The sequence below is a fragment of the Giraffa tippelskirchi genome, chromosome 2 (assembly GCF_054371585.1).
Source record: "Giraffa tippelskirchi isolate mGirTip1 chromosome 2, T2T-mGirTip1v1.2.pri, whole genome shotgun sequence".
NCBI lineage: Eukaryota > Metazoa > Chordata > Mammalia > Artiodactyla > Giraffidae > Giraffa > Giraffa tippelskirchi.
In genome coordinates, this window is record NC_137276.1 from 11,805,074 (window position 1) to 11,827,933 (window position 22,860).

Consider the following 22,860-nt stretch of genomic DNA (forward strand, 5'->3'; position numbering starts at 1 on the left):
CCACAAGGTCGTATACCAAAAAATTATTTATAACAATCACTAGATACAATCTAAAGACCTACCAGAAACCTGATTAAATAAATCATCTTTTACTCATACACTGGAATTCTCTACAAAGACTAAAAATGTTTTAGAAAAAAATCTTAACCTCTAAAATATGTTGACATAAAAAACATATATAATGCTTGTCAAGGAAAAACTATGCTTATCTAGAAAAAAGATAAGAAAGACATAAAAACTAAAAACAAGATTTTCTCGTGGCCATTTTTACTCATTTGGCTAGCAGTCATTTCTCAAATTCTGTGCAGTAAAAATACCTTTAAAAGCTGAATACAATTATTTTTTTCAATTTTATTAAAAAATGATTTCAAAATATTCCATCAATGTTAAATTTACTAAGGTTGATTACTATGGTTAAGCAAAAGAATATTCTTATTCTTAGGAAATATTAATACACACTAAAGTATCTAGGAGTAAAGAATCATAATGTATGTAAGTGAAAGTGAAAGTCGCTCAGTTGTATCCGACTGTTTGCAACCCGATGGACTACACAGTCCATGGAATTCTCCCGGCCAGAATACTGGAGTGGGTAGCTGTTCCCTTCTCCAGGGGATCTTCCCAACCCAGGGATCAAACCCAGGTCTCCTGCATTGCAGGTGGATTCTTCCCCAGCTGAGCCACCAGTGAAGCCCTATAATGTATGTAACTGATCTTCAAATGTTTCCCCCCAAAACTGCACATATACAGTGTGAGAAAGGAACGGGGGGCGGGGGGAGCATGCTCCAACATGTGTCACTGTGCAAATTCACGAAGGAGAGAACAAATGTTCATGACAGGGAATCTGGGTTAGGGTACTGGGATGTTCTTTGTCCTTTTTTTTTATTTTTGCAACGGTTTACTTAAAATTATTTAAAAAATTTTTAATCAGAACTCTTCAAAATTTCATCAGCAAACAAGTATACTAACTTACACTACATGCTACCAATCTGCTGAAATCCGTTACCAAGAGTTTGTGTACTGGTATGATTTAGATTAGATGGTAAAATGGAGCCCATGCTCCTATCACCACTGACTACAATACCATTATCCCTGCCACAACGGGTTCTTAACTCTTCCTTTCAATCATTTCCCTTTTTCTGATTCAGTTCACTTCCCTTTGGAAGTCAGCTGAATAATTAGTAGGGGGAGGGGAAGCATAAAGGAATTTCATAAAATTTATCCAAGGCAAAAGTTATTCCATCATCTGTCTGAGATAGTCTGTCCAGATACAAACTTTATAAATGTAAATAAATTATTGGAGTAATCAATTTTAGTCCCAGCAATTGAGCATTTTGATCAGACAGTATAATTAAAAAAAGAGAAGCTGATAATAGTTCCAGACTCTCACATATCTACAGAAGACATTTGCTATTAGTATCTTACATTAAATCTGGTAATACTGGCATATGGTTAATGCATTAAAATCAATTATTACTTCCATAAATAGAAAATATAACCTAAAACATGAACCACTCAATGAGCTACTTTTTAAAAAATTGTTTACTTCAAAACATATAGCTTACAAAAAAAAAAAAATCCCTCTGAAAATAATTTGTCATCAAAGCACAGGTAAAAATGAAAGAAGGATTAGAATTACACTGAACGATATAAAGATATAAAAGCATGTCTTCATACCGGCGGCAAAGATCCTGGAGGCACCTGGTACATCTGAACAGGGGGTGCGGAGGGCGGAGGATGGGAGGGATGGGCTGGTGTCTGGCACTGCTGCAGCTGCGGTGGTGCAATGTAAGGATTAGCCCTGCTGCTTACAGCTGTGTGGCGATACGGATTGTATCCTTGTTGGGGCGTTCCTTGTGGTGGGCTCCCAAAATTCGAAGGAGGGAGATTACTAGGCTGAGAAGGCAGATAAGGATTTATTCCCATTTGTGAAGCAGGTGGAGCACCATATTGCGCCTTCGAAATGGATGATGAAAATGCATTCGACATATCTTGGGATCCAGTTGTAAAAGGCAGAGCCGTTGGGGGCTTGGAATAGGCTGACTGTCCAGCTGATGCTGCTGCAGTTGTTAACGGGGACTGTCCAATATTCCCAAAAGGATCACTACTGCTTGATACCTGAGAGAAGTAACTAAATGTCTGTGGGGTAGACGTGTGAGCAGAAGTCTGCCCAAGGAAGCTGTCCTCCTCACCCACATCAGTGGAATCCTCTGCAAGGGAACAGGAGGGCACATGGTTTAAAAGGATGCTGTCACTCTGTGCATAAGATTCCATACGGCAGGTCTAGCAATTATACCTCTTATTTTGTTGTTCAAACTTACCCTTCTGCCTTAAAGACAATAATGACAAACTTGTTTTTTTCTTTGAAATGAAAAACTAGAAAATATCAGTCAGAAACAACAAAAGGAGGGAAACCTTGCAATTCATTCATAAGCTCACCTCCCAGGACAATCACTGTTAATGCTGTTAATATGTTGATACATACCTTTCCGTACTTTTAAAATAAATATAAATAGTTACATACTATTTATTTGGTAGATATGTATAAATTATGTAGACATATTTGTATATAACCGTGGTTTCCTGCATTCCTGCAGATTCTTTACCATCTGAACCACCAGGGAAGCCCATATTTGTACATAGGAGAATTTTTCAAAAAGTGCAAACAAAATTTGTACCTACTAGTTTTAGATGTTATTTTGAACGATTTTTTTTCCTAGGAAGAAACAATTCAAACATTATTCCACTACCCAAATACACAGAACTTTATTTATACAGTTACAACAAGAAACTAAAGTAGAGGTATCAACTCTGTTGACAAGAAGAGGTGTGTCAGGGCTCTTACCTACAAAGCACTCGTTATACAAGTGAACATGAGGAGCTGGCATTCCCAAGGCAAAGTAGGTCAACCATTCATTACCATCCCTAAAACCACACAGTATCACAACCAGGTAACTTGTCATTAGAGAATGCCAATCACTAAAAAAAAGTCATTTCTAACAAAGGGAAGGTCTCCTCACTTCCCTTTGCCAAACTTGATCTTCATTGTGGGTATTCTTGGCACCAAACCATGTTATTTTATTCTCTCTTTTGCTACCAAGTTGTAAAATAATATTTTGCTTCTACACGGCCTAAAAAGTCCTGTCTAGTTTTCCTTAGTAAACTCTTATGAGTCTTTAGCTTGGAACATCACCTTTCTCTTCCTAATCTTTTCTTTCTCCCATCTCAACCCCTTACCTTCAAATCTCTCCAATATCCCACCACTGTAGGCACAGAGCAGATAAGAACAGTGGAGCCCTTCCCAACACACAGGCAGGCTGTGGTCCCTGTCCTTGAGACCTGCCAAAGTGTGGCCTTTCAAGCTCTGAGCTCCTTCTTGACCTCCACTGCTGAATGTGGCCTGCAGCTATTAGGTTGCTCCCAGTTATATTTCACACATCAATTTAACTGAGATACTCCACTATTCAAATACCCCTCTGAACTGTTTCTTCGTAATTAAAATATCATTTCCTGAGCAAGGCCCCCTTTCTGCTTGTATCATTCTACTTCTCTGACACATTTCTGGTTCCTATCCTCTCTCTCCATTCCCATGAACCTCACCTGGACTCAGACTTCAGTCCATCTCTCAACACCTGAAAGAAGGGGGAAAACCTCTGTGGTTTCCTTCATCCTTTAAAGCAACTTGGGATCAATCTGATACAAGAAACTTTTCTCTGATTAGCATCATTTACAAACAAAATACTCAGCTCAACAAGCTGCCAGTCTCACCTCAGGGGCACTTTCTAATTACATGTGGACACTTTTGGCATCAAGACCTAGATCTTTAATAAGCGCCTGTATACTTGTGACACTCCCAACTCTGTCCCAAACTGAGACTGATCATATGTGTCCCAGAGCCTATTTTCCAACTGCTTCCTCAATACTTTTGGCAGACACATACATCTCAAGCTTAGTAAACCTAGACTGAATCTATCATCTTAACTGTCCCCCTTCATATGCTCCTTTTACAATCTCACCACCTCAACGGATGTCTACCAAAATCCATCCAGACATGAAAACCAGAAACCTCCTCTCTGAGACTCCTCCCTCTCTCCCATTTAATCATTTAGATCTTCAATTAAAGAAGTAAGTACACAGTATCTATTATATGCCAGGTGGAGCTGTATCTTGGAGCTGAAACTGAACACAGAAAGAGCCTGTACACTGGACAGTCTGCCCCTTAGTGAGTCATTAAGTCCCAACAATCTGCTGGTGTAAAAATCTCTTACTTCTGTTTCCTGCTCTTCACACCCTGCGTGGCTGACCGGGGCTAGACTGGCACTCGCTCCTCCCTGACTCACAGTGGCGTCCAGATTGGACACTTCCGCTACAGTCAGCTTTACTCTGGTGCAATCTCAGATCTCCAGTCTTTCTGAAACACATCTCTAATGTCACTGCCCTGTTTAGAACCCTTCAAGGGCACCCGCACACCACACAGGATGTACTATGAACTCCTCAGTGTGCTGTATGAGGCCCTTCCTGACCTGGTTCCCCCACTAACCACTTGAGCCACTCCCCCGCATTCACTCTAGTCACATGGACCTGGGGGGGCGGGGGCAGGGGGACTGGCCAAGAGGGAAAGAGTTGGGGGAGAGAGAGAGAATGTGAGCACCTACCTCGAAATCCCACCAACTCTGCAGGTTTCTCTCACACCTCCAGACTTTTACATATGCCTGTCTCCCCAGACTCCCTAATTTCTATGTATCCTTCAACACTCAGCTCAAGAATCACCTCCTCTGTAAAGTTATGAAGGTCTAAGGGATGTCCACTCCCTGGTCAGACAGCCTGACAGCCACAGCTCCCACAACAGCCTATCAATCCCTCTTTCCAGCCATCACAAACCTGGACCACAACTACTTACACAGCTGGGTACAGCGTGTCTGTAAAAATGTGCAGTCATTGGGGACAATGCTATCTGCTTCTCTCTGTCTCTCTGACACCTGGAACAGGGCCTGGCAAACAAGCTGCTCAATCCAGGTTTGCTGAGTGAATGAAACTGCTTCCTGTATGCCTCTTTCACTGACATTGATTCATCGCTGCTTCCAATGCCACAGGTTCTCCTTTTGTCTCTGGAAATTCACTGAATGGACTTCAAATGATCAACTCTTTTTTAAAGGTAGAAAAACATTTGTTAAAGAATTTTAGTTCTAAAACTTATTAATTTTCTTATTAAAAAATAAACCATCTCCAAGAAACAATAGCTTTCAAGACAGGTAAGTTACCCTGTACTTGACAAGGAAGATGTTTACCATTTATTGACAGTGACAGGCACAAACAAAATATTTTAAAGGAACATGGGCATGAACCAAACATTTGTGAAGCAGAGGATGATAAGAGAACCCCATGTACAGCCTTATTTATTCCTACAACCTCCAAAAGCATTCTGCCTGGTCCTCCACCAAAAATGGCAATGTGGAACCTTTCAGCCACACTATCAAAATGAGACAAACATATTCCTAACTCCCACCCTTTCACTCATACAAGTTTCTATAGAAAAAAATCTGCCTACAGCATACCAGGCCGTGTTCTAGGTATAAGTTCCGACTCTCTCATGGAGCTTACATGCTAGTGGGACAAGATAAACAAATACGTGGACATGTCAGGTGGTAAGCACCAAGAAGAAACACGACACCAGAGAAGAACCATCGTGTGCTGTTCCGGTTCGCCCTTTGCCACCTCTCCATGAAACTTTCCTTAGTCCTCCAAATAAGAATAAATTATTCAACAGAAAAATATTCACCATTTACTGAGGAATTATGTGCTGGGCACTAAACAAGATCCTAGAAATAAAAAGGTAAATAAGTCATAGCTGCAAACTTCACATAGCTCACAGCCCAAACAAACAGGCAGACATGTTTACTTTACAAACGTTTATGCAACATGATGTGCCAGATGCTATATTCGGTGCTTCACAAAAATCAATTCAATTCTCATGATAGCCCTGGGAGGCTGTTCATGTATGGAAAATGAAGCACAGAGAGGTGAAGTAACATGCCTGAGGTCACACAGCAAGTTACTGCCAGGGCTAGGGTTGGAATACAGTCTGTGCTCCTAAACACCAGCTCTGGGTTATGCCGCATTCTCATGAAAACGCAAGCTCCACAGACACTAATAAAGATACGTACAAAATGCTAAGGTGCACACAGGAGTGGGTACCTAAGAGAACAAGCAAGAGCTTCCAACAGAAAATGAGGCACGGCCTTGAAAGATGACTGTGTTCTATATCTCTGCTTTGCAAGTATTACGAGTCTATCCTAAGAGATAGTCTACTGTATCCGAGGAGAGGGGGCAATAATTTATTCTGCCTTCCCTGCAAGCACCTGGCTCACCAGTAGATGTTCAACAAAAACGTGAGGAGTGGCCCGTGCAGGAGTGGCCAGCACTTGAACAGTCCCTTCGACGAAGAGCTTGACCCCGCCCCCAAGACCCCAAAGTTCCCAAGCTACTCAAATCGGGCCACTAACGGCCCTGACAAGGTATCGAAGGGTCGGATCCAGGCAAAGGAAAACCTCTTGTCCGACCCTTCACCTCAAGCCCCCCGCCCACACTTGCCCAACCAGATCTCCATCTCCTTACTACCTCCGGGCAAGAGTAGGGAGGCCGAGGCAGCGGCGGCTTGGGTGACTGGGATAAAGGGCACGTTGAAGCTGAACTCCGTGGCCGAAGAGGAGAAAAGTAAGTTAGTGCCCGACGAGGAGGCCGAGGCGGCGCCACCGCCGCCGTTAGGTTTCCTCTCGGCCATGGCTGCGGCCCACCATCCGTTACACGTCTACAGGCGGCCGGTGCGGAACCACCGGCCGGAAACTGAGCAAAGTCGGGGCCAACACACTTCCGCACTTGCGCACGAGGGCCGGAAGTCCGGGCGGCCACTCAGCTTCCCTTTGCCTTCTCCAACGGGGCTGCCAGAAAGCAACATGGCGGCGCGGGCTTCGCGCCCGGGTCCTCGCACGTGACAACCTCGGCCACTGCCCGGGCGGGGCTGGAGGCGGAGGCCGAGGCTGGGGCTGGAGCGTGGCAGATAGGGTGCTGCTGTTTGTGAATCAAAGTACGAATCGACACTGCAAGTCTCGGATTTCGGGGGGCGCTCTGTGCTTCCATAAAGTACCCACAGGAGCATTTAACTAGGTAAGATTTTGAGGAACTGCGAATGCCCGCAGGTGTAGGTAACAGATTGCTAGCGACCAAGGGAGAACTAGAGGTGTGTGGGCCATTTGTAGCCAAGGTATAGACCAACTCACCCGCTCTAACCAAATACCAGCATCTTACCCATCCACACGTCTTTCTGCACTGAACTGAATTCTTGTCATTGGTCCAGAAATTGAAATAGTAAAACTTAGTAGATATTGTTACAGAAAATACGCCAGAGGATTTCTCATTTGTTAGCTAATAATGTCTCGTGAATGCAAGATCTGCGGAGAAACCTCTGTAGTTTTTACCTGCTGCTGCTGTCTGTTCGAGAATAAATTTTGGATGGTTCTTTGTTTTCACCAGAAGGGAAAAAAAAGAAATGGTAAAACTTTTGAAGATTTTAAGCCAAAACGAAGAAAAAAGTTTAAAAGCGAAAAGAGGGAATTGACGTTTGGGTGTGTGACTTTTTAACAGCTTTTAACACACTATAGTGGTGGTGATGGTTTAGTGGCTAAGTCGTGTCCACCTCTTTACCCACCTACAATAATCTGACTAGTTTAATCCTAAAATACACTGTGGATGATTTGGATATGATTGTTATATTTCATATAAGTTAGATTATGAAGGAAAAAAAAAACATAACTTCTTGGAGGGTGGGAGAAAGCGATAGAAGAAACCCCAAAGGAAGCTTTGAAATAATGAAACTATCATGTCCCTCTGCTGTTCACACCAGTTCAGTTCAGTCACTCAGTTGTGTCCAACTCTTTGCGACTCTATGTACTGCAGCACACCAGGCTTCCCTGTGCATTACCAACTCCCAGAGCTTGCTCAAACTCATATCCATCTAGTCAGTAATGCCATCCAACCATCTCATCTTCTGTCCTCCCCTTCTCCTCCTGCCTTCAATCTTTCCCAGCATCAAGGTCTTTTCCAATGAGTCAGTTCTTCGAAACAGGTGGCCAGAATATTGGAGCTTCAGTTTCAGGATCAGTCCTTCCAAAGACTATTCAGGACTGATTTCCTTTAGGATAGACTGGTTGGATCTCCTTGCAGTCCAGGGGACTCAAGAGTGTTCTCCAACACTACAGTTCAAAAGCATCAATTCTTTGGTGCTCAGCTTTCTTTATAGTCCAACTCACATCCATACATGATTACTGGAAAAACCATAGCTTTGGCTAGATGGACCTTTGTCAGGAAAGTAATGTCTGCTTTTTAATATAGTACCTGTTTATTACTTAATTTAATAACTACTTAGTATGCTTACTGTCAAAAGAAAAAAAAAAAGCTAAGGAAAGCACTGAAGGGTGCCATGGGTTGTTGGTACATGTGACTAGGCCATGCAGGTCTGTTAATTGGCATTTATATGGAGAAGGAATTAACTTTTCATATCTTCATGATAGGCCATGGTACAAGCTAAAGCAGGGTACCCACCAGGCTTCCCAGGTGGCACTAATGGTAAAGAACCCACCTGCCAATGCAAGAGACATAAGAGACGTGGGTTCGATCCCTGGGTGGGAAAGATCCCCTGGAGGAGGGCGTGGCAACCCAGTCCAGTATTCTTGCCTGGAGAATCCCATGGACAGAGGAGCCTGGCGGGCTACAGTCCACAGGGACACAAAGAGTCAGACACAACTAAATGACGTTACATGCATGCTGGCACCCACCAGGGTGGGAGGAGATGTCAAGTCCTTGAGAATACAGTTCTGGGTGACAAAAGATTTATATCTCAAAGGGGCAGAAAGAAGATTTATAGTTGCTGACTTTCTAAAGTAACTACTTAAAGGAGGTTCAGGGGCCTATATACCTATCACCTGGTTTAGGTTGGAACTGTCGATTCTCCCTGCAGTGTTGAGCTTTCTCATGCAGGCATTTTAAGGGGGACAGGGTTCATCCTGGGGACATGGCCTTAAGCTGAGTTTGGTCAAGGGGTCTTTGCCATTACTGTGGGTGGTCAAGACGGTATACTAGGGGTCTTTGCCATACTGTGGGTAGTCAAGGTGGTATACTAAACGCTGGGGATACCATGGTATATAAGATAGACACAGGACCTTTCCTTCTTGCAGCTTACAGTCTGGTCAGGAAGACAGACAACTAAACACACAATAACAATAAAGTGTGATGAAAGTGATAATGTAAGATTTCCAGAAGTGTCTTATGTGGAATATTGACACCATCAGGAGAGGGAGTTGTAACCTTTCTAGGGGAGAGATAGCAAGTATTTAGAACAATCAGACCACCAACAAAGGACTTACCTTGTCTGGAGCCACATGAAAGACTTTCCTGAAGAAAACATATTTAAGTTGACACCTGAAAGTGAATGAGTAGAAGTTAACCAGAAAAGCTGGAGGAGAGGGGTTGGAGGATGTGGTAAGAGACAATTAACAGATAAAATTACAGTATGTAGGGATGCCTTAAGATGCCATATTTGAGTGTAATAAAAGAAACCCGAGTTACAGCATGGCTGGAGCCCAGTGAGCAAATGGGAGAAAGCTGAGAAATAAGAATGAAAAGTAGATCAAGGCCAGCTGATACACGGTCCTTACAAGTTAAGGACAAAAGGGACTGAAAGAAAGGTTTAAAGGAGGGTGGAGAAATAATAACATTTGTTCTGCAGAAAGTTCACTCTGACTTCAGTGTAATAAAATAGATAAGGAAAGAGCAAGCCTTGAGAGTAGAAAGAACAGTTGGCAGCCTGCTGCAGTGACCAGCTGAGCAATGATGGTGACTCAAAGTAAGAGCAGTTGCAGTCGGAATGAACAGATATAGGAGTGATTTCTGGGCAAAGATGTCAGATTGAGCAGCTGGATCTTCATTTTCTTCCTAAAACTCTGTTGAAAGCACAAACGGGTTTGTTTGATTTTTTGTTGTTATTGTTTGTTTTTTTAGGCATACATCTGTAAGGATGAGGAGAATGTGGGAAGATTTGACAGCAACAAGATTTTGGAAGGCACCAAAAAAGAAAGAAAAAAAAAAGGGGGCAAGTAGTAGATGATTTAGCAAACCAGTAATGGGGAGAGCTCAAAGGCAACATTATTTGCACCATAAGATCACCAAAAGGTGTAAGACCTGATAACCTCAGGCACCTCTGGAAGTGGCAGTCCAGTGCAAAACAGAGGTCCTGGAATTAGGTTTTAAAACTGTTTAAACAGATCCCCTCCCCCAACTCTCAGTAACTGGACTACTGACCATCCCCCTTAAAGAAAAAAGACTGACTTTTCCCTTCTGGACAGGGTAAAACAGAAGGAAGATTAAGCAATTTTGTACATACTAAGTAATAAAACACTCTCTTCCACAACACTAGACTATAGTCTGCCAGGTTCCTCTGTCCATGGATTTCCCAGGCAAGAGTATTGGAGTGGGTTGCCATTCCCTTCTTCAAGGGCTCTTCCCCACCCAGGGATCAAACCTGGGTCTCCTGCATTACAGGCAGATTCTTTACTGTCTGAGCCACCAGGGAAGCCCAAAACAGGAGGAAGATTGAGCAAATATGTACATACCGAGTAATAAAACACTCTCTTCCACAATCCCAGCCCAATTTTTCACTTAGCTCCCAAAACACTAGCTGCCAGGTCTTCAACCTCTCAGCAGGAGATTAGAAGACTCTTCTTGGGGTCATGTAAACAGAACATCTAGAGATAATGAAATCAGGGCTCCCCAGTAAGAGCCCAGGCAGCATGTGCTGTGCTCAGTTGTTCAGTCGTATCCAGCTCTTTGCAATGCCATGGACTGTAGCCTGCCAGGCTCTTCTGTCCATGGAATTTTCCAGGCAAGAATACTGGAGTGGGTTGCCATTCCCTCCTCCAGAGGATCTTCCAGACCCAGGGATCAAACTTGCGTCTCCGGCATAGGCACACAGGTTCTTTACCAGTGAGCCACCTGGGAAACCCCGGCAGATCACCCCATAATTTAGCTCACAGTCAGCTAGTCCAGGACACCCCTGCCACTAGCCCAAATGTCTCTTCTTGGCCACTGATTTGGACATCTGGCCTCAATTCAGCCGAAAATGAACCCCAAGTGCTCGAGAGCCTCTGGTGGTTCCTGCACCCTGCCCTCACTCTTACTATTTGCTCCTGCAAATGCACCTCCTGCAATCAGAGCTGCTGCTCCTGCTGCCCCGTGGATAACGCCAAGTGTGCCCGGGGGTGCGTCTGCATACAGGCAGCAGAAATGGGCCACTGCTGAGCCCGATGTTGGGAAAGCCTGATCCCAGATGTAAATAGAGAAACACCTACGAATCTCCACTTACAATTTTTTATCCTACTACCCAGACCCTCTTGCTACATTGCTATTTCCATGAAATATTTGTATAAATATTTTTATACAAATTAATGCTTTTGAACTGTGGTGTTGGAGAAGACTCTTGAGAGTCCCTTGGATTGCAAGGAGATCAAACCAGTCACTCCTAAAGGAAATCAGTTCTGAATATTCATTGGAAGGATGGATGCTGAAGCCGAAGCTCCAATACTTTGGCCACCTGAGGTGAAGAACTGACTCATTTGAAAAGACCCTGATGCTGGGAAAGAATGAAGGCAGGAGGAGAAGGGCACAACAGAGGATGAGATGGTTAAATGGCCTCACCGACTCATTGGACATGAGTTTGAGCAAGCTCCGGGAGTTGGTGATGGACAGGGAATCCTGGCATGCTGCAGTCCATGGTGTTGCAAAGAGTCGGACATGACTGAGCGACTGAACTGATTCATATAAAAATAAACTCATCTAGACAAAAAATAACCACCAGACCCATTTACCTGCTCTGAGCTCCCAAACACCTTTTTAGTCCCCATACTTTTTTTTTCAGGCATTCATTCAGCAAATACTATTATGTGAACTTGCCCTTGTGCCAGACATGGGAGATACAAGAATGGCCAGACCAGCAGAGTCCTGACAGTTCACACACTAGGGAACAGCAACCCTCTCTTCCACACTCACGTCCACCTGGCAAGGCAGGTAAACAGGGAGGACGAGGCACAGGTGACTGGAGGGAAAGTGTGCTAATTTCTGATTCAGGGAACACAGAGCAACAGGAGGACAAAGTGGAACATAAAAATGGAGATACCCAGCAATTAGACGGAGAAGGCAATGGCACCCCACTCCAGCGTTCTTGCCTGGAGAATCCTAGGGACGGGGGAGCCTGGTGGGCTGCCATCTATGGGGTCGCACAGAGTCGGACACGACTGAAGCGACTTGCAGCAGCAGCAGCAATTAGATAGATGGCTCTGAAACTGAAGAAAGAAGTCCGGGCTTAGAATGAGATGTAAGAGGCATCAGTTCACATGTGACTGATTTGGAAATTGGGGGAAGTGGGCAAAGAGCCTCATGCTCTGTCAATGTCAGAAATGGCCATTCTTTTGAAGGAGAGTTTGTGTTACTTTCTATACAAAGTGACATGCTGGGTATTAATTCAGGCTGACAGGTGTGATCAGAAGAAGCACAGGTGGGAGGCAGTCCCCACACTTTAAGTATATTTACCACATGATTGAGAAGAGTCATTAACCTGAAAGACAGTGATCCAAACATAACCCACAAAAGGAACAGGAAATGGTAATTTAGGAGAAATAACCCACACAGGAAGGCAAGGACTTTTAAAAAATCTATCAGTAATATCTTCAGAGGGATCTGCAACCAAGAAACAGGATCAAGGTGCTGTTTAAGAAAGAAAAGAAATATTTAGGGAACAAACAGGAAAGTGCGTATAAGGAAAATAAATACGAGAAATTTTCTCAAAAAGGAAAACAAAAAGATAAACAGATGGAAGCTAGGCGAGAAACCTAAGAAAATTAGAGTACCAGGCAAGAAAAGCCAGTATTTGTATTTTAAGAGCTCTGCTAAAAAAGACAGAACATGCAGGGGAGGGAATCATCAAGAAAAAAAATTAACTCCAGAAATGAAGGATACAAGTTTCCAAATTAAAAGGGTTTAATGGGGACTTCCCTGGTGGTCCATTGGTTCAGACTTTGCCTTCCAATGCAGGGAGTGTGGGTTCGATCTCTGGTCAGGAAGCCGAGATCCCACATGCCTCATGGTCAAAAAACCAAAACATGAAGCAGAAGCCATATTGTAATAAATCTGATAAAGACTTTAAAAATGATCCAGTAAAAAAAAAATCTCTGGACATCCCTGGTGGCACTGCTATGCTCTGTTACTCAGTAGTCTCCAACTCATTGCAACCCCATGGACTGTAGCCTGCCAGGCTCCTCTGTCCAAGGAATTCTCCAGGCAAGAATACTGGAGTGGGTTGTCACTTCCTTCTCCAGGGGATCATCTCAACCCAGGGACTGAACTCTCATCTCTTGTGTCTCCTCTACTGGCAAGCAGATTCTGTACCACTAGCACCACCTGGAACAGGAGACAGATCTCTGGCCCGGGAAGATTCCATAAGCTAAGAAGCAGCTAAGCTCACACACGGCAACTACTCATCCCTTGTGCTGCAACTACTGAAGGCCACGTGCTAAAGCCTGTGCACTGCAATGAAAAGTAGCCCCCGCACGCCACATCTAGGAAAGCCCGTGCAAAGCAAGGAAGACCCAGCACAGCAAAAAATAAAAAAACTTTTTAAATCTTAAAAAAAAAAAAGGATGGGTGAGGGGTTTCAGTATCCAGCACAATAGCTGAAAAAACACACATCGGAGCATAGGAGACAAAAGATCCATACAGCTTCCAGAAGGATAAAAACAGGTCAAATGCAAAGAAATTCAGCTCCCGAAAGAGTTACCTCTCAAGCAGACTTTCTAAGAATATGATGGAGGGGCTCCACCAAAAATAAAGGAATAAGGCTAAGTCTTCCTATATGGGCTGCAAGTAACAGGATATCCAACACAGGTGTACAGGATAATTCAAGCACATTCCCAAACAAAAAGACCCATAAATGCAATGGTTCAAACAAATGTTCCTTTCTCACTCACACAAGAGTACATGTTGGTGACCAGCTTTTGTCTCCAACATAGCACTTCTGAGGCTGCCCACCCCAAGGCAATAAAAAGAGGTGAGGTCAGTTCAGAGACATATGTCCCGTGTTGTTTTCCTGGCCACACTGTGAGGTGTGTGGGATCTTAGTTCCCCAACCCGTGCCCTTTGCAGTGAAAGCACAGAGTCTTAACCACTGGACCACCACAGAGTCCAAATATCCCTTCTTAGGAGAAGTGAAAAAGAAGTTAACACACATCACTTTTGGTCACATTCCGCTAATGTGAACTTCTACAAAAGGCACTCCCTTTGGGTGCAAGAAGAGCTGGGAAATACACTCCACACTTGGGTAGCCACAATTCTGGTGACTACAATTCTGTAACAATGGAGGAAGAAGGTTTTGGTGGGCAAATGACAATTGCCATGGCAGTCTATCCCTCTGGCCACCATTTACCAAGCCTTCTTCCCAAATGGAACATACACGTGCCCCAAGGGTGGCAACCAGCTGCCTTCAGCTTCAAAGTCCAGGATCTCTGGGCAGCTCAGCTTTTCCCAGTGATTCTGGATGTGGTTCCTCAGGAGCTGTGACTACGAGACACTCAATAGATGATTGTGGAGCAAGAACAGGGTAACTGCAATGGAGACGCCCACTAGGAATCAAAGAGGAATGGAAAGCACAGTAATCCCTGTTTCATAGAAATGATTGAGTCCTTCTAGACAAAAACTGAAAATACCCTTGCCCTGACAGTGGAGAATGTTGGTGGTTAGTCCTGGCTGTCTTTGGTTTGGTTTTCTGTAAATAACCCCCCCATCCACAGTCCTTCCTGGCCCTGGCTTTGCCCTCTGGGGGGCTTCTCCTTGACCGTGGTCATCCAAGGCCATAAGTGAAGTAGCATTGGGAAGTACATCCTCGTTAGGGGCAGTACAGCTTTGGCAGTTTACTTCCTGTTGATATGAGTTTGAAGCCTGAGACTTGCTTTCAGGCTTAAACAGTTACAGACTCTTTCAGGCCAACCCCTGGTTTGCCGTTTCCAGTAAAGTAACATCCATGTCTGACCTGAGCTCTTTTTTTTCTCTGAGCCTAACGGTGGTTACGGAAAAGGCAATGGCACCCCACTCCAGTACTCTTGCCTGGAAAATCCCATGGACGGAGGAGCCTGGTAGGCTGCAGTCCACGGGGTCGCTAAGAGTCGGACACGACTGAGCGACTTCACTTTCACTTTTCCCATTCATGCACTGGAGAAGGCAATGGCAACCCACTCCAGTATTCCTGCCTGGTGAATCCCAGGGACGGAGAAGGCAATGGCACCCCACTCCAGTACTCTTGCCTGGAAAATCCCATGGATGGAGGAGCCTGGTAGGCTACAGTCCATGGGGTCGCTAAGAGTCGGACACGACTGAGTGACTTCACTTTCACTTTTCCCTTTCATGCACTGGAGAAGGAAATGGCAACCCACTCCAGTATTCCTGCCTGGAGAATCCCAGGGATGGCAGAGCCTGCTGGGCTGCCGTCTATGGGGTCACACAGAGTCGGACACGACTGAAGTGACTTAGCAGCAGCAGAATCCCAGGGATGGCGGAGCCTGGTGGGCTGCCGTCTATGGGGTCGCACAGAGTCGGACATGACTGAAGCAACTTAGCAGCAGCAGCAACGGTGGTTACTGTGGCTTCCCTGATAGCTCAGTTGGTAAAGAATTTGCCTGCAATTCAGGAGACCCCAGTTCAATTCCTGGGTTGGAGATCCCCTGGAGAAGGGATGGGCTTACCCACTCCAGTATTCTTGGGCGTCCCTTGTGGCTCAGCTGGTAAAGAATCTGCCTGCTGTGCGGGAGACCTGGGTTCCATCCCTGGGTTGGGAAGATCCCCTGGAGAAGGGAAAGGCTACCCACTCCAGTATTCTGGCTTGGAGAATTCTAAGAACTGTGTAGTCCATGGGGGTCACAGAGTCGGTCACGACTGAGCAACTTTCCCTTTGACTTTCAGTGGTGGTTAACTTGAGATCATTTAAAACCAAGCTACAGTCTTGATCTGACCTTTGCTACGAAGCTAGATTCTTTAGTTTACCTGAGAAGTCTTAAAGGATTGATCCTTGAAAACACCTTTGAATAAATTCTCCTTGAGTTTGAATACCACACTGATTGTTTTTTTCAATCCAGGAAGGCCCCAATTTCTCCTGTGCTTTTATAGCTCTCCTGATCTTGTAGCTGTGCCCAGCTGTGGTTACTAAGCATTAGAAATGTGGCTATTTGAATTGAGATGTGCTATCAGTATATAATACACTCTGGATTTTGAAGAATTAGTTTTAAAAAAGATAATAAGTCTTCACATGGATTATTTGTACAGATTACAATATTTTTATATGTTGGGTTAAAGTGAAAGTTGCTCAGTTGTGTCTTACTCTTCGTGACTCCATGGACTATACAGTCCATGGAATTCTCCAGGCCAGAATAATGGAGTGGGTAGCCTTTCCCTTCTCCAGGGGATCTTCCCAACCCAGGGATCGAACCCAGGTCTCCCACATTGCAGGAGGATTCTTTACCAGCTGAGTCACCAGGGAAACCCATACTGGGTTAAATATATTATTAAAATTAGTGTTACCACTCTGTGCCAGAGCAATGTCGTCCTTTTTCTCTCCATTGAAAGGACTATTTATCCTTTTAAATGTATTCAGAAAGTCAGCTCATTTAAAAAAAAAAAAAATGTTACTTTTTAAAATTTAACTTTTAAATTACATATGTGGTTTGCACAATGTATCTGGGAGACTGAATACACAAACAATGGCCAGACCACATTTAACAGTAGAACTCTGACCCATATCCTCTGACAGTAGAGCAATGGGTTGGTAAGTGCCAACTTTCCTATTTGTTTCCCTCACTCCCCAGAAAATAGGGATGGTTAGAAATTACTCCTTGGAAATTCCCTGGCAGTCCAGTGGTTAGCATTTGGCGCTTTCACTGCAGGGGCCTAGGTTCAATCCCTGGTTAGGAAACTAAGATCCTGCAAGCCATACAGCATGGTCACAAAAAAAAAAAAATTACTCCTTCCTTTTGTTTTCTAAGAAAGGGCTAACTGTAAAGGACCATCTTCCTCTTGCACGTTCCAAAATAAGACTAACCCCATCCTCAGTGACTCTTTATAAAATCTCCAATTTTAACTCTTTAAAATGTTCCTGAGGGACGTCGCTGGTGGTCCAGAGGTTAAGAATCTCCCTGCCATTGCAGGAGACATGGGTTCATCCCTGGTCCTAGAAGATTCCACATGCCTTGGGGCAAGTAAGCCTGAGCACAACTATTGAGCTCAGGTACCCTAGAGCCTATGCTCTGTAACAAGAGAAGTCACCACCACAATGAGAAGCCTGCTCACTGCAACTAGAGTTGTCCCTGCTCGCTGCAACTAGAGAAACTTTGTGTACAGCAACAAAGACCCAGTGCAAAAAAAAAAAAAAACCTCTCCTGAATGTGTGTTCTCTCTATTGCAACAGCCTGAATAAATGATCTGCATTCCCTGGGGCATTTTGTCTTTCATCTATTGTCATCCACTATCCAACCAGTAAACTAGAGCCACATTATGTATTTTCTCTTTGTTATGGTAGCACATCACTTCTGAAAGTAATTTCTGTATTATTTAGAGTAATGCTAGCAGCTGTAAAAAAGCTATCTCAGAATGCAATGTTCATATGAAAATCTAGGCTAGCTTTAGCACAAGGTCATTCTAGACATCACCATCCCATCCATCAGGAAAGAACAAAGAACATATCCAAGGCCAAATTCTTAAGAAATTGAAGTGGAAGTTCCAGATATACTTTCCCTTGTGCTTCTTTGGTAAACCTAGTCATATAGCCCTGCCTAGCATCAAAGAAGGCTGGGAAATGTAGTTCCTAGCCAGGCAACCAACCTCTCCTACACTTCGAAGCTAGGAAATGCAGTTCTTCCCAGGACAACCTTTCTACAACCCTGAAAGGAGAAAACATATTTTTTTGAAGTCTCAATGAAAAGATGAATCCTAAAGAAGAAACTCTTTAGGATAATGGTGGCGGGAGATCCTAAGAAGACAGTTTTGCACCAGAAGTACAGGGCAACAAACCAGATTGGAATAGGACAGAGGACTTTGGGAAAGATGTCCAAGAAAATAATGTATATAAAATACCTGATGTGACTTCCCTGGGGAAGTGATTAAGAATCTGCTTGCCAATGCAGGGAACACAAGTTTGATACCTGCTCCAGGAAGATTCCATATGCCACGGGGCAGCTAAGCCCACAATCACTGAACCCTGCACACGCTGGAGCCTGTGTTCTACCACAAGAGAAGCCACCGCAATAAGCTCACACACCTCAACTAGAGAGGAGCCCCCGCTTGCCACAATGAAGACCCAGAGCAGCCAAAATTAAAATTAATTAATTAATTAAAAAATACTCAATGTGTCTATTTAGAAAGGAGATTGAGGCAATTGATGGAAAGTATGCATTATCCATTCAGCAACTATTTATTGCACATCTATGACATCAGACACTGTTCTAGGTACTTAGGAACAATACAGCATAAAAATACCAAAATCACTGCTTCAAAGATCTCGTGATCTAGTGGAAATTTCAGTGCACCTGAGGTTGAATTCATGCTAAGTCTATAGAAAATAAGCAAATGTTTAAAAGAAACTTTTATCCCATCCTGGAGGCAATGACATTCAATTCTTTCTGCTGATTGTTTCAATATTTCTATATTTTCAAATTAACATTATATTGTCACTTCTGATTTTTCCTTTTTTTCTCCTTTGAATTATGTGTTGACTTCCCAGGTTTAAGATGAGGTTTAAGTCTTCTTTATCCTATCACATATATGAATCCTATACATCCTCATCCCCTTAGCTTCCTGAAGTTAAATTATAATGTTGCTTAGATAAATATTCTAATTTAACATTATTATGCTGTTAAATACTCTTGAGAGCTTTGTCATGACATAAATTGTGACTTAATTTTCTATTCAAGTTTTTGTTTTCCTAGCCTTAAGACTTGGAATAATTTTCCCTCATGCTTTTCACCTAGCTATGCAGAATACATCATGAGAAATGCTGGGCTGGAGGAAGCACAAGCTGGAATCAAGATTGCCGGGAGAAATATCAATAACCTCAGATATGCAGATGACACCACCCTTATGGCAGAAAGTGAAGAAGAACTAAAGAGCCTCTTGATGACAGTGAAAGAGGAGAGTGAAAAAGTTGGCTTAAAGCTCAACGTTCAGAAAACGAAGATCATGGCATCCGGTCCCATCACTTCATGGGAAATAGATGGGGAAACAGTGGAAACAGTGTCAGACTTTATTTTTTTGGGCTCCAAAATCAATGCTGATGGTGACTGCAGCCATGAATTTAAAAGACGCTTATTCCTTGGAAGGAAAGTTATGACCAACCTAGAAAGCATATTAAAAAGCAGAGACATTATTTTGCCAACAAAGGTCCATCTAGTCAAGGCTATGATTTTTCCAGTGGTCACGTATGGATGTGAGAGCTGGACTATAAAGAAAGCTGAGCGCCAAAGAATTGATGCTTTAGAACTGTGGTGTTGGAGAAGACTCTTGAGAGTCCCTTGGACTGCAAGGAGATCCAACCAGTCCGTCCTAAAGGAGATCAGTCCTGGGTGTTCATTGGAAGGACTGATGTTGTTGAAGCTGAAACTCCAATACTTTGGCCACCTGATGCGAAGAGCTGACTCATTTGAAAAAACCCTGATAATGGGAAAGATTGAGGGCAGGAGGAGAAGGGGACGACAGAGGATGAGATGGTTAGATGGTATCACCGAATTGATGGACATGGGTTTAGTGGACTCCGGGAGTTGGTGATGGACAGGGAGGCCTGGCATGCTGCGGTTCATGGGGTCGCAAAGAGTCGGACACGACTGAGCAACTGAACTGAACTGAACTGAACTCTTACTTATCTTTCAAGTTCTAGTGAAAATGTCACATTTTCAGGAAATCCCTGAAGGATCCTTTCCCCAAAACTCTCTCTCACTAGACTATATGGTACTATTCATTCCTTTTATAGAACTTCACTTTTTCTTCCCTGGTACCTGTCATGGTTGTAAGTGGATAATTATTCAGTAGTAAGTCTCTCACTGAACTGTATATAACATGAAGGCAGTGGGTCTTTGTTGCAGTCCACGGGGGTGTCTCTTGTTCTGGAACACAGGCTCTAGAGTGCGTGGGCTCAGTAGTTGTAGCCCACCAGCTTAGCTGCCCCTCAGCATGTGGAATTTTAGTTTCCCCACGAAGGATCAAACTTGTGTCCCCTGCATTGGAAGGCAAATTCTTAACCACTGGACCATCACAGAAGTCCCTTAATGTCCTTAAAAATACAGACTTGAGAGTGGGGTAAGTATGATTGCCAGCAGTGGGGGAAAAAATCTTGCCATAGAGAAGTACTCTTATGGACCTTCCCTTGGCCTTTTAAGTTTTCATAACCACTCAGTAGTGTCAAAACATCTTGCCACAGGAAAATTAGAGGGTGAAATTATTCACATTATAAAGTAATTACATTTCAGTAGGATCACAGTGTCTATTAAGGTTAAATCTGAACAGTTGTTTACAAATCACTGAATACAGGGAGAAACCAAAAGCTGACGTGTTCTTAGGCACTGCTGAAATGGTGTCCAGCTGCAATTTCATAAACAGCAAATTGAAATTATAATATAAAAGCAGATGTCCATGACATACATTTAATTTGCATTTCACTGGCCACAAAGCTAAATAGGAGATTTCTCTATTCAATACCAGGAATCTCGAGCCCTTCTCTGCTAAATGAATGAATGAAAGAAGTAGTAATGCCAAAGATTTGAAACTGTTTTCTCAGCTCACCCAAACTCACAAGAGCCAGACATATAGTATAATATGCCAATCACAGTTATTCCCTGGTATCAATTGCAGGGAATTTGTTCCAGGAACACATATCTACGGATGCCAGAGTTCCTTATGTAAAATGTACGAAATAGTATAGAGGGCCCTGCGTGATCAGGTCTCCATAGCTTCAGTTTCCACATCCGGGGATTCAACCAGCCTTGACCACTAGATGCAGAGGAATGTAATTAGTTCACAGTGACAGATACAAAATAAACCCTTTTGCCCTAAGGAGGGCTTGAGATCTGAGTTCAGTTCTCCAGCTCCCCACTTTCTAGATCGCATTCAGATCATCCTTCTGTTAATACGCTGTATTTCAGGTTGTGAGAGGGAGGTTTTTCTCCGATATATTCCAGATCTAGGGGCTGTTTCATTACAGAACTTGGTTGTTTTCCAAATTTCCTCATTCAAAGGTTACCATTAACCAGATCTTTTCTGTATACAGATGCCACTGTCTTGATTCAGTCGAGGGAAGACTTGATCCAGTGGAGGAAAGTCACTATATAGGGTTTCTAGCTGCCTGGAGAATCCCAGCGACGGGGGAGCCTGGTGGGCTGCCGTCTTTGGGGTCGCACAGAGTCGGACACGACTGAAGTGACTTAGCAGCAGCAGCAGGGAACCAAACAAAAGAGTTGCCATTGGCCAAAAAAGAAAAAAAAAAAGCACCAAGAGGCGGGACGAGGTGGGCAGACACCAGAGGCGACGTTACCTTCTAATTTTGCCCAGAGATAACTTTGAGGTCTCTTTGCACTTGTGCTTTTGGACTGTTGCGGTCTCCGACCTGAGCGAGGCCTCGCCACTATAAACAGATAACAGACTTCGGGAGTTTCTCCTTTCGAGTCTGCAGAGGGACACCGAGCAATACGCAGCCCTCAAGTAACCACGCGGCATGCTCGCGAGGCCGCGCCTGCCCTTCCCTCGCCCGTCTCCAAGATGGCGACCGCCCTGCCGCCGCGGCCCCGCCCCGCCGAGCCCCGCCCCCCAAGGCCGCCCCGCCTCCCGCCGCGGGGCCGCGCCGCGCGCTCCCGCCGCCCCTCCCCGCACGAGCTCCACCCAGGTCGCCGGCAGCGCGGTCGGCGGCGGCGGCGCCTATTTCCCGCCATTGTGCGAAGTGGAGGCTGGGGGCCCGCACGCGCCGTCTGCCCGTCGCCGGCAGCGCCTCACAGCCGCCGCCACCGCCGCTGTTCCCTGAGGCGCGAGGAGGCCGGGCTGCCCGCGCCGCGAGGCTTCCCCTGCGTGGGAGGGCGCGGGCGAGGAGCGGCCGAGCCCCCGACGAGGAGCAGCGGCGCTCGGGACGCCCGGGCCGCGCCGGCTCCGGCCCGTCGGCGAGATGCCCTGTGGGGAGGATTGGCTCAGCCACCCGCTGGGCATCGTTCAGGGCTTCTTCGGTGAGTGGCGGCGCCGGGGTCGGGCGAGGGCCGGGCGGGCCGCCGAGTTCACCGAGCCCCCGGGGCCCGGACCATGCCGCGCGGCCCCCAGGCGGAGCCGCCTCGAGGGCTCGAGCTGCCGAGACGGTCAGCCGGGCCTGCGCCGGCTGGCGCTCGGCAACCCCCTCCCGCCCGGAGACTCCGGGCCGCGGCTGGCCCGGGCCGCAGGTGCCTCCCACCTGCCCGATTCGCGACTCCCGAGCGGCCAAGGTTACGCTGCCAGGAGCCGGCGGCCGGCCGTGATTGACGGCCTCGCTACCCGCTTCGTGGCCCCGCGGGCGGCCCCCGAGCCCCGCGTGCGGCCGGACTCTGAGGTGAGGGATCCTCGAAGCTTTCGGGAGGACCCGCAGAGATGGGCTGAAGGGAAAAGCTCTTTGCCTATGGGAAGCCCGCAGGACATTTCAAAACTTCCGGTGTGTGGGGGGAGTGCTCGCTTGCTCGCTCGCTGCAGAAGTTGGCTGTAACTCCTGTATTACACACATTC

At 45.1% G+C, this 22,860-nt stretch overlaps 2 protein-coding genes and 1 long non-coding RNA gene across 21 annotated transcripts in view; 2 read left to right on the plus strand and 1 right to left on the minus strand.

Moving 5' to 3' along the window:
* The window catches only part of SEC23IP (SEC23 interacting protein), a 115,173-nt gene extending 108,356 nt beyond the window's left edge, over window positions 1-6,817 (minus strand). For 9 of the 16 annotated variants that reach the window (XR_014067190.1, XR_014067179.1, XR_014067181.1 and 6 more), the window contains exons 1-2: window positions 6,616-6,817; window positions 1,675-2,207 (exon numbers count right to left, since the gene is read on the minus strand). Coding sequence is in view for 11 of the 16 variants with exons in the window: in XM_081535674.1 (XP_081391800.1) it covers window positions 1,675-2,207; window positions 6,616-6,778 (696 nt within the window). In the remaining 5 variants the exon portion in view is untranslated. The other 7 variants (XR_014067171.1, XR_014067172.1, XM_081535690.1 and 4 more) reach the window with 2 other exon arrangements.
* Window positions 6,818-7,017: 200 nt separating this feature from the next.
* LOC145524148 (uncharacterized) lies at window positions 7,018-21,578 on the plus strand. The gene is made up of 3 exons (XR_014067259.1): window positions 7,018-7,161; window positions 19,107-20,427; window positions 21,395-21,578. It is a non-coding gene; the product is annotated as an uncharacterized LOC145524148 (long non-coding RNA).
* A 422-nt stretch (window positions 21,579-22,000) lies between these two features.
* The window catches only part of MCMBP (minichromosome maintenance complex binding protein), a 38,037-nt gene continuing 37,177 nt past the window's right edge, over window positions 22,001-22,860 (plus strand). For all 4 annotated transcript variants that reach the window (XM_081535996.1, XM_081536007.1, XM_081536003.1 and 1 more), the window contains exon 1: window positions 22,001-22,337. In XM_081535996.1, coding sequence (XP_081392122.1) covers window positions 22,280-22,337 — 58 coding nt within the window. In that variant the 5' untranslated portion in view covers window positions 22,001-22,279. The remainder of the gene's footprint in view (window positions 22,338-22,860) is intronic.